This window comes from Uloborus diversus, chromosome 6 (genome assembly GCF_026930045.1).
Source record: "Uloborus diversus isolate 005 chromosome 6, Udiv.v.3.1, whole genome shotgun sequence".
Classification (NCBI taxonomy): Eukaryota; Metazoa; Arthropoda; class Arachnida; order Araneae; family Uloboridae; genus Uloborus; species Uloborus diversus.
In genome coordinates, this window is record NC_072736.1 from 157257042 (window position 1) to 157269776 (window position 12735).

General features: G+C 35.0%; 1 protein-coding gene across 1 annotated transcript in view; it reads left to right on the forward strand.

Moving 5' to 3' along the window:
* The window catches only part of LOC129223871 (peptidylglycine alpha-hydroxylating monooxygenase-like), a 57923-nt gene that overhangs the window by 26109 nt on the left and 19079 nt on the right, over window positions 1-12735 (forward strand). Inside the window, exon 3 of the mRNA XM_054858239.1 lies at window positions 3529-3750. Coding sequence (XP_054714214.1) covers window positions 3529-3750 — 222 coding nt within the window. The remainder of the gene's footprint in view (window positions 1-3528; window positions 3751-12735) is intronic.

The following is a 12735-nucleotide window of genomic DNA, read 5'->3' on the forward strand; positions in this document are numbered from 1 at the left end:
AGTGGTGTAAGTCATTCTAACACTGGTCACACGCAAATGAAGGTTTTGCAATAACATCTGCAAAAAAAAAAAAAAAAAAAAAAATCACGAATGCGTGACTTTTAACTTCCAAACAGAGGATGTTTTTTTAAATATAAGAATTTTTTTTTCTTTAAATTACGCACGAGTGTTACGACTGTTATTAGAAGTTCTTGTATCTTGTTTTAAAGCAACTTTAAATGACTCACATAACTGGAATTCTACATCAATGAAATAAAGTCGAGTACATGTAAGGTGAATTATAAATTTAAAGATAGCAGAAAATTCTGACTGTTGGTCCAATCAGCATCATGGTCATGGAACCTAACTTACGCCACTACCATTGTCACCTGAACATCAGTTCGTAAGTGGACCATTTTTGTGCTTTCCTAGTGTCCAATATAGTGAACTCGCTTACAACGCGAATTTTCATATTTTTCGGAGGTTTCATTGAGTCCTTTTTTTGGACTTGGGATCCTTCGTTGGAACTGTTAGTGAGAAGTTCATGCTAAAGCCCTGAAGTAAGGTAGAGACAAGTCCCAGCTTGAGGCTAAACGATGCTTTCTTCCTATGTCTGCTATGGAGAAGTAGCGTGCTTTGTTTCTTGATTGTAGTTTCTTATTGCCTCTGTGTCAATCCGCAACCAAGAGGCAAAACACGCCACTTCATTATAGCAGAAATAGGAATAGTGGTATTTAGACCCAAAATGGCGGACGTTCCGCTACTTAAGCTACGATCAAGGGCTTTAGTTCAAACAGCTCTTGAGAAAGCTGTTGGAACTTCCCATGACTGAAACTACCAATAAGTCGAAGGATTCAGCTGGTTCTTAGAAAATTCGAGTTATCGAGAGTTGACTATTTTAGGTTTTTTTTTTTTTTTTTTTTTTTTTTTTTTGCGCATTATTAGCCACGCTTAATATAGGGATTAAAGAAAACCCACGCCTTAACTCCAATTGTAAAATTTGGTTTATTCTAACCCTTCCTTCTGTTGAATAAATACCTTTATGCTTGAAAAGTAGTAGAAGAAAAAACTTCAATATATGGCACAAAATTGCAGGTTACTGCAGACCCCAAAGAGTTCCTATTTTTCCTACTTTTTCGAGCTCTCTCCTTATTTTCCTACTTTTTCCTTTTTTTTTTCCTACTTTTTCTTTCTTTAGTATAGCACTTCTAATTGTGCACTGATTCCTATTTTTACAATGCCGCACCGATAATTTTCTGTATGTTTTGATTTTGAAAAGTAAAAGGACCAAACGGATCCTTAGCTTTTCATTGAATGACTACAGTATTTCTGGAAGGAACGCCGCGGCGTTTGTGTGTTTAAAAGTTAAATTTTCGTAAGTGACTTTTTTGCTGTTGCGGTGTTTATGATCGACTTTTCTTTTTATCGCCCCGACTTCAGTCCTACTGTTTTAACGAAACTATAAAAAATAGATACTGGCACATTCTTATGCAATTATATGTTATTTACCCATCGGTTAGAAGCTTTAATTAAAGTAAACAGCCGACTGTTCAAAAAATGCGGGAAAAACCGAATTTCCTATTCGCCAATTTTTTGTATGATTACAAGTGAAATGGAGCTCTATTTAAACAGAAAGGCAATGAAAAGCCATAAAAGGAACATAAAGAAGCAAAAAATGAAAAACTTGTACAATGTACATATTTTGTTGATGTTAGTACAACATAAAAGCGACAGATAACAGAAATTCGCAAAAACGGACCACTTGAAAAATAATCGCGGAAACTTTTCTCGTACATAAATATAATTATTGTTCATTCTAAATCGTAAACATGATTATAAAATTTCATTTTCTTTCCTTGCAATGAGTGTATTTGCAAAAAAAAAAAAAAAAAAAAGAAAAGAAAAAGAAAGCGGCAAAACCTAAATCGGCAAAACGTTCCCGATTTTTGGAGAAAAATCGGAAATCAATTTAAATGCAATATTTTGTTTTTATTTCTTCACATTTTTAAAAGTTGGGGGATAGAGCTACAAACTAATATGTATTTTTTTTTCTTTTTAACGGGTATTTTCTATTCTGATATATCATCAATATCGAGGAGTTGCTCATCATTTTTATGTGCTGTGTTTATGGCAAAGCGACATTTCTGAACACTTAAAATTTTTTCGACAGACTCTTACTCTTCTCGAGGTGCGGCAATTATACCGATGCGGCGTATCTACTGTAAGTTATTGTACTTAGTGCGCCTGATCGAAGGGAGGGGGGAGAAAAAGATATATGCAGGCATTTGATGCCAGGTGCTCCCCCCCTCACTCTCAATTTCGTGAACAATTTCCGAATGATTATTTTTGTTGTATGGTGAGGATTGAGAGAAACTACATGCCTTCCCTTTTATGCACAGAGAAACATTAGTAATTGATCTTTGTCTTTGATAAAAATGTTATGTTTACCATGCATGGATGTTTCCTTTTATTTTCGTGACAAAAATTTTGGAACAAGAAGGAGGTAAAAATCATCAAACCATTAAAACAATATTCGTTTTTATTGCTTGATTAAAATTAGAACTGGCTCCATCACTTTGATCCCCCCCCCCCCCGGAGGTGGATAGCGAAGGATGTATACTGAATGCAAATTTTATCTGCAAACCACAAAAACCGCACAAACTTGTATAGCTAAGCATTAATTTTCCAAAGCCAAGGAAGGGAGAAATTGACCCCCCATAAATGACGTGCCTGAAACAAAAATGTACGTTGAATGCTAAAAATACATAACATTGTACAAACCCTTTAGTGGACTTACTTCGTTATTTATTTAGTTTAATTATTTTATTATAAATTTTATGTCCCATATTTAAGAACACATTTATTTTAGTTCTGCATTTTCAGTCGTTTTCCTCTTTCTTTCGAATTCAAACATCTGCCCCTGTTTATGTAAGAATGCATGTCAGCTGCTGATTATTTTTAACTAAAACTAATTTAATATTTGTTTTGCCAACTGATAAATGGATGCTCTGGAAGGAATGTTTTCGTTTTTGACAAAACAAATCTTTAACAAAAATTGTTTTATTGCACCAAAATAGGAGTTTTATTATTATTATTATTATTTTGCGATCGCTATATTTTGCATTTTATTCTTTCACACTTAGAAATTTTATTACTGTATTGGTGAAAGGTGTTTCTTTGTTTAGATCTTATTTTCATATTTTTGTAATTAATATCTTTGTTTCCACCAGTTTATTTTTCATACTAATGATTGTCAGTCGTCTTGACGTGTGTGTAGTCCTATCTCTTCCTATTTTTTTCTACTTTTTTAAGCAATTTTTTTCCTACTTTTTTAATTTTTGATTCCTTATTTCCTACTTTCCCCCCTCAAAAAATCACTTCGGGGTCTGTTACTGCATCGGATATCTTTTCATCCATAAGCTAACTCATTTTGCATTGATAAAAAGGGTTCCTTGAAACTTCAAAACGTGTGTTTGCAGTAATCTGCAATTTTGTGCAACATTACGTTGTTATTTTTTTTTACCTTCCACATGTATTCATTCTCCACAGTTGAATTTACTCCAAATGCTACCATGCACGTCGCTCATCACATCTTGATCTATGGGTGCGATATTCCTGGCCAGTGGCAACGGGACACACCTCGGCTCATCTGGGACTGTGGGGAAATGAGTGGCCAGAAGTCTGGATACATGAGGGGCCCTACATGCAGCACTGGGTCCCAAGTGATCTACGCTTGGGCGAAAGATGCGCCCCCCTTGAAGCTGCCCAATGGTGAGTATTCATCCACATCCACAATATCTTCCCTTTATGAAAATTAAAATTAAATTTGGGCAATTCTATGGGATAACTGGCTGACATTCACGAAGCAAAACAGCAAGTATTTTGGAACTTGCAACGCAAAATATACGTTGTTTGAGCGAACTTTTCTTCCGGTTGGTAGTTTTTTACTTCCTTTCACAAAAAAAGAAGAAATTCGCAAAAAAATTTTCACTCAAAAATCGGCCTTAATTTCTATTTTGCTCACCCCCGAATGAATGTTGAGTTTTTTTTTTTTTTTTCGACCCGACCACACGTGCATAAATACTTAAGAAGAGTATAGACGCACGATTCCCGAGTTAATTACAACGAGTTTTCTCGTGACGTCTGTATGTACGTATGTATGAGCGTATGTATCTCGCATAACTCAAAAACGGTATGCCCTAGAAAGTTGAAATTTGGTACGCAGACTCCTAGTGGGGTCTTGTTGTGCACCTCCCCTTTTGGCTGCATTTGGATGTTCCAAAGGGGATCTTTTACACCGTTTTGCGGTTAAAATCATTGTTAATTTCACTGCAAACTCAAGTGGTGTTATAATTTGGCAAACACTTGGCGATATATCGCCAAAGTTTTGGTCGCCAAGCTTTGTCGCCAACTTTGTGACAAATTTGGCGTGTTTTTTTTTTTTTTAATTTGGTTTCAATTTGGCCATATTTAGAGAGTTACCATTGAATCACATTACAATTACAATATTGGGAAAATTTATCTGTATGAAACGTTTTCTTTGCTTCGGTTCGCAACAAATATGGGGTGAAAATATTTAAAGTGTTTCTTTGCTCACTCCGAAGCACTATTATCTTGGATGATTTTTAAAAAGTAGTTAAAAACATAGTAAACTATCCACATCAGCATAACCTATACTTTCGTCAGTTACCCTGGTCCTGTTCGAATACAGTAACCGGTTTTCCGGGGTCTCCTGACGTTTGATGACATCAGTGGACATTGTGGTGAGTTCCTGCAAAAAGTTTTTATTGCGATCATCTTACCGGTGATTCTATTATAGGAATCTTCATCTTTTCACGCCCGAGGGTCACAGCAAAAAATTCAAAACGATCGCAGACCACACATCTGTCAAATAAGTATAATGTTGGCAGAAACTTGAAAAGTGGAGAGTGATATAACAGCACTTTAACTAATATCAAAGAGGAAGACATCACCAAATTGTCCAATGTTTTGTACTAAAAAAAGGGATAGTGGAATTTGAATCAAGATTACTTCATTTTTTTCTTTCAAATAATGAAACAGAACGTCGCACAGTGGGGCGAAAACGCCAAAAAACGCTTTAAAATGTTTGTTTTTTTTTTTTTCGTCTATTCAACCAATTGAGGATTAATAAATTTGCACAGGCCTACCTCTTAGGCAATCAGAACTAGAATTTTAGAGCCCTTCGTAAACTACAAAGCTAAAGAGAGCTTTTAGACGGTGAAAAACCGTGAGTGCGGGAGTTTACGAGAATTGCTTTTAAGCAGTCTATATATATATATTTTTTTTCGTATTAAAGTCGGGTATATTTAACTTCTCTCGTGTCCAACGATAGTAATAGGATGAAAAAAAAATAATATTTGAATATTCAACTCGAAAACTGGTTTTCATCAGCACGGAAAACTACAGAAGTCAAGATTATTTTTTTTTTCAAAACACCCTACAAAAGAAAAAAAAAGTCCTCTTATGTCCTCTTAGAAATTAATATTAACCAGACATAATGGTATTCGCGGGTGAGTAAAATAGAAATTAAGGTCAATTTTTGAGTGAAAATTTTTCGCGAATACAATACTTCCTTTTTTGTAAAAGGAAGTAAAAAACATTATTAGTGGGTCTCTTTAATCTTAATGCGAAGTTTCGCATTTTGCTTTATTAAAGGTTCAATGTCCGGAATAATCTGTGTTGCTATTCGTAATGTATCCCTGAAATGAAGATGTGTCATACGTGTCCTTGTTTTTGATTTTATGTTCTTTATTTTGAATATACAGTTGTTAACATATGTAGGTACTACCAGAACCTAATTTCTACCAAAAGTGTTGTTGTTGCTGTTGTTGCTAGTTCTCTTTTGATAACGAAGCTAAACCAAGACTATGACTCCAGTGACTCTGAGCAAATCGAGCTCATAGGGCAGATCCACATAGATAGATCCCCTTTAGATTACTCAACACAACAGAGGATATGGTCCGGTGTAGCCCGAAAAGCTTGGGGCACACAGGATAATATTTTACTTTGTCTTTGTATATCATAGATTTCAGATGACCTCTGAGAAAACGAGAAATGACAGTCTGCTCCTGTCTGATGCAACGGAGGAACAGGGAGCCACCAGAACGTTTACAGTGGTTCTAAGAGTATGCAGGAACAACTGTATCTACCGAAAGTACAGAAGCCCTATAGTCTTCAGAACCTATTTTTACGCATAAATAGCGAAATTTTGCACAAAAGTTAAGGGGTCTAAAGATCCTGAACCTTCAAAATTTTCAGCTTTCTGGAAAAAAAAATGTTATGCCTAATTTAATTCTGAACAATTTGATACCTTATTTATAACCATAAGCAGAAAACTTTTCATCATCATCATCATAGTTGGCTCGACAGCCCAGGGTGGGCCAAGGCCTTCCTTTGGAGAATCTTCCAAGACGTCCTACTTTTTGCCTGGGTTTTCCAATTTTTAACTTTGAGAATATCGAAGTCAGATTCAACAGAATCCAACCATCTCATTTTTGGTCGTCCCCTTCCTCGAATTGTCACAGGTTTTGCAGCAAAAACTTTTTTTACTGGGTTTTCTTCGTTTATTCGAGAGACATGGGCCGCCCAGTTCATTCTCCTAATTTTTATGCTTTTTATTATGTCAGGTTCTCTAAAAAATCTGTAAATTTCAAAATTGAATCGTCGTCTCCAGACACCGTTCTCATTGATGCCTCCAAAAATGCTTCTTAAAACCTTTCTCTCAAAAATTAATATCTTGTGCTCTCCGGATTTAGTCAAAGGCCATGTTTCAGAAGCATAACTTAGAACTGGCCTAATAAGAGTCTTATAAACCAAGATCTTTGTTTTTCTTGAAATCAAAGACGAAAACTTTTCAAGTTATCGTAAATATGCGTGAACTTTCCCCATAGAGATTTGCGTTTACAGCAGCTGTTTAAGCCTCTTTTTCTCAGGTGCCGGTTTCTCGTTTTGCATGCGTGATGTCTCAGAAAGTTTCTTATGTATTTCCTTAAAACTTTTCATGCTGTTTGTCTGATTTATTTTTATGATCTGAATCTAAATTTTAAATAAAAAGGAAAGTTAATATTAAAAAAAATATATTTTCACCCAAAATTTTGGAAAACTTTGGTATTAACTTATAAAATTTCAAATAAATAAATAAATAAATTAAATAAATAAATAAATAAAAAATAATAATAATTTTTTTTTTAAAATAAATAAATTTAGGTTTAGATCATAAAAATAAACCAGCCAAACATGCATTAAAAGTTTTACGGAAATATATAAGAAACTTGCTGAAATATCACGCACGCAAAACGAGAAAACCCAACCTGTGAAATAGAGGCTTAAACAGCTGCATAAATCTCTTAGGGGAAAGTATGCGCATTTTTTCGATAACTTGGAAAGTTTTTTGCGTATGGTAATAAATAAGGTATCATATTGTTCAAAATTAAATGATTTAATAAAAACATATATTTTTTCCAGAAAGTCAAAAAATTTTGAAGTTTAAAGGTCCTTAGATCCCTTAAAGGAGTTTGAGCGCAGGTGTGATATCGTTCAGGCATCAAAAGGAGGAGGCGTAGACAATCTTTAGAATAATTTCTAATTTTTCGAATGGTAATAAATAAGGTACCGAATTGTTCAGAATTAAATTAGGCATAACATATATTTTTCCCAGAAAGTCGAAAATTTTGAAGTTTAAGGGTCCTTACAGGGGCGTAGCTAAGGGGGGGGGGGTTTTGGGGACAAACCCCCCCCCCCCCCCCCCCCCGAAAAGTTAGTCTCAAAAAAAAAGAGAAAAAGAAGAGAGAAGAGAAAGAAAAAAAAGAAGAAAAGGAAAATATTCCAAGCGATTATATATATATATATATATATATATATATATATATATATATATATATCTATATATATATATTATATTATATATATATATATATATATATATATATATTATATATATATATATATATATATATATATATATATATATATATATATATATATAAAAGAAGTAACCCCCCCCCCCCGAAAGTCGGGTCTAGCTACGCCACTGGGTCCTTAGACCCCTTAAAAGCGCAGGAGCTCACCTCTCGTAAGCTCTAATATGCAAATTAAGCCCCGGGTATTACTAAATGTGAAAGACTTGAATGATGCATATTTACGTATTCTTGGGTCTTCAGTCACGTATTACAAATAAAAGTCATTTAAGGAAGACATTTCATAAAACTTATATTTTGCTGCTAAGTCACACTGCAAGTCTACAAATTCCTATTGAAGTTCGGGTGGAACACTAAACAGTATTCATGTTCATCGATAATGGGGGAGGAGAATATATCTCTATAAAGATTTCATTTTCACGGAAGTTTAAAAATCTGCTTTCAGATTTGAAATGCTGTATACGTAATTGTCGGAGTTCCTCATTGTAATTTTATTCAACAACTCTGTCAACTTAGAAAAGTTAATAGAATATTTACTTCGTAATTGAGTTTCAGATAGGATTAATGTTTTCTCAAAAGTTTTCACGGATTTATAAAGATTACGTGCAAGTTCACCTTCTCCAAGTCAGCGATAGTTCAGATCACATGACCAGTAATATCGATAAGAAAGCCACCTGAAATTAATAAAAGTTTGTTGTATGTGACTATCTATCTATGTCAATGCTACTCCTGGTGAACGACAGATAACTGAGCATCGAACCAGGTATCCACAGATTCGTAATTTTCCTGGCTACATATATATTGTTTAGCTAGAGGTGTTATAATTGTGCGATTTTAACAGTGGCCGAGCGCCCCCTCCGTGACCGTCATATTCTGAAACCAATAATATATAGAATTGAAGGAATTACTAGCAATCGCTACTAATTTTAATCAAATACATTCCACAGATTTGCTTTAAATTAGTTTTAGACACTTAGTGTAGTGAAGGATGGACAGCGTTACCCACTTTTTTTTAATTTGAACATTTCTATATGTGTTTTTCAACCTTTTTCTTAAAGGACTACACTATACTAGTATGAACAGACATTGCTAGATTTAGAACAGTGGTTTCCAACCCCGGGGGTGATCTCCCCCGAAGGGGCGATTTGACACTTCAAGGGAGTGATGAATTCGTTCGGGGCAATTCGTATTTAATAAAGGGAGGGGGATATTTGACTCCTTGCCACCTACATGAGGGGCCTGGGGGGGATGGCTTTTACGGTTTTCAACCGCCGACCCCTTGAATAGACTGTAAATCCTCCCCTGGATTTTAATTAGCGGAGATATTAATTAATAACTGTGTGTGTGTGTATTTTTCTACCTGGAGCTGCTGGCAACGGGCCAAAGCGGAAGTGATAAGCGGACAGGAAATCAGGCGAAGCGAATGTTTATCGAGTGGCGTAATGAAGCGCGTTTTTCGAAGCGATAAAAGAAAGATTACTTCTCGAAAGCGCGTTTCTTGATGCCATGATTTTTTTTTTCTTTTAAAGGAATGTAGTTTACGTCTCAAAACGTCAATTTAAATTCTTTCACTAGTTTAAGCTGTCTCAGGGTGCAAATATGGGGCAGAGCCCCAAAAGTACCCTTGCGGTACTTCCAGGAAATCGGGTGCTGTAGAAACCTGCAGCAGGACGGTCGAGCGAGCCACCCACCGTAAGCGGCGAGGTCTATGCTGTGCAGCAGGCAGCCGCAAGAAGGCGGCTAGTAGTCTCTTAACCTCTTAGCATCAAGAAACTCGGAAATTTAATATTAGTTCTTGCTGCTTGGTTGTCATTTGAAAAATCCATTAGGCCCCATGCTACCGAATTTCAACGGTGTTCGAATTTCATCGCAATGACTTTTTTGGCTAAAAATGTTTTATATTACTCAAAACAGTATTTTTAAAACAATAATATTCGATAATCGCCTGTGAGTTATCATTTCAAACGGAAGGAGAGCTAAGAGAGAAGCTATAAGTCTTCACTTTCTCTCTATTTTTAAACTGGCATCATATCTCTACTGCCAGATATACTTGATACTTAGAACCATACCTTTTTAAACAAATCTAAACGGCCTTTCTTCTGATACGAAACCATATATTGATTTTCTCTGTCGCTGTCAATGGTCTTCCTGTAAATGGGACAGCGGATTTATCATGCAGGCCTTGACCAAATTGCTTAGTGCCAGTTTGGATTTAGTCCAGTTTTTGTGTACTTTATTTTCGGTTCACTGAATTTTGTGATTATAACATAGGCAAAATATTTACTCTTCAAAGAGTCAGTAATGTTTTATAAACAACACAAAGCTGCTGTCGTGTGGATAAAATAGGTCTAAAAAAGCATGATTTAGTGAAGATTTTGATTTTTTTTTTTCTTTTTAATCTTCAAGAAGTTGTAGATATTAATTGATTTACATTTATAAACATGATGTATTTCATACAATAGATGAATCGATTCAGCTTACTTTTAAAATTAAGAAAAGTTCTCTATTCAATAAATTAAAAAAATTTATACGTTAATACGTTATAATGCTTAGATAAGATGTGATTTTGTTTTACGCTTTGCTTAAAGATAAGGTTTCGATCTTCATGTACATTTTTAGTGTAAAATAATATGTTGAGCAAATTTTTTCTTGACTATATCAGTCATGGTGTCTAAGAGAAACTGCAAATTTTTATTTTGTTCTAAACTGTAATTTTAGAGTAAAAGTAATATTGCAAAAGTGAAGATATGTTACACACACCGAAAGAAGGATATATGTAGCTTTGCCTATTAAAGTTAAGATAGTATAAAAGTATAATACAGTGTAGTGAAATTTATCAATACATTTTAAAAAAGCAAAAATAATTTATAAAAATAAAATTAACTGATTTTAATTAATGAATTTGTTAAAAAAAATCACTTGATTCAAATCAATTAATTTAAATCAATGATTAAAAAAAAAAACACTTGATTTAAATCATGATTTTAATCATGCTGATTTGAATCAACGAAACCTGTTATAAAGCGATTTTCGACCTAAAAAAAATATTGTTATAGACAGGTTATCGTTATAGACAGTTTGATTATTCATGCTGACATTTTGCTGGGACCAAGGAAAATATCGTTATAGACAGGTTTATTGTTATAGACAGTATCGTTATGCACAGGTTTCACTGTATAGGCAAATGCAAGTAAGATTTCGGTATTTTTCGCTGTAATTTGCTAACACGCAGCTCTAGTTGTTCGAAGTAACAAAAATTTGCTGAATATCGATTTCAGTCATTCTGTTCTATCTGTTCAAAATGCCCGATGAGTCATTTTTTTTATGTCTCAGTATTTTCTTTACCGAAGTGCAGCGGCACGCAATATACACATCACACTCCTATAAATTGGAAGCAATAAATTATATAACTTCATGGTTTCTTGAAACAGTTGTTTCATGTTTCGGCACCCATCTCAAAACAAGCAATAATAAAACGATTTTTGTTTTTTAGAATGCGTACATGGAGATGTTTTCTTGCACTTTAATAAATAAATATCGAGTCTTAAAAACCTCTTGCCTAGAAAATACAGGGTGGTTATAAAATAACGCGAGGTATTCAGAGCCCTCTAGCAATTGTATTGGACGAAACAATGCCAAATTTCAGGGGCGTACTTAGCAGACCATGAGATTTCGATTTCTTCAATTAAAAAAATAATACCAAAAGTCACCACCAGGGGGAAATTTGGCGCTACAAAAGCGTATTACTTTCGAATACTGAAGAAAAAATGCCCAAAAAATGCAGCACGTATTATGTATTTTCTTCAAATGTTTGTTGCTTACAAATAAGGTTCAATAAAACCAACGAGAAATTTCAATGTGTAGCAAGAGAAGACTTCCAAAAGTCGTCAAGAAGAAATTTCGGCGCGACAGCAAGGATTTCTTTCTTAAATAATATTCATGCAAAATGGTGCCCTATCTTTCACCATGTGACGTTTCGCCATGGGGATTTCTTTACGGTGTTGTGTGTATCTACGACATGTTTCCAATATCTCCATGTTGAAAAATCGAGCAACGTTATAAGAAGGAAAAATGAACCCCCCCCCCCCGTATGTGTGGAAAATGTTGTGCATTGTATGCAGTACCTGCAAAATCTCGATGTTGGCCATATTGAACCTCATTTGCTAGTGAAAATCATATTTTGTGAACAATATTGAATCATATTTTGTCAGTTAGCATTTAATCCTTCAATATTCTCTGCACTGCACCTTTTTAACGCCAAAATTTCCCCTGGTGGCGATTTTGGGTACTATATTTTTTTATTTCAGAAATCGAAATTCTATGATCTACTGAATACGCCCATGAAATATGGCAATGTTTCGTCCAATAGTTCACTCGCTACAGGGCTCAGAACACCTCACGTTGTTTTATAACTACCCTGTAGATGAAAAGTATGTTCGATTCTTTCCTACGTGATTTTTTTTTTTTTTTTTGAGCAATCACGATTGCTTATTGTTCTCACTTGACTGTTTTTGATGTCCTATCATTTTATTTTCCCACCGCCACCCTCTGCAGCATCACCGTCGACCGGGTCCTCACGATGCTGCTCCTATAGCGAAAGCCGTCTCCAGGTTGCATCCATGTCCTACACACACGCGCATACATACACAACTACACACACGCGCATACATACACAACTACACACACACGCACGCACACACACACACACACACACAAACACATTGACACACACATACACCTGCACACATACACACACGCATACATACAGACACAAACACATATGCCTACACACACATACACATGCCCCCCCTCACACACA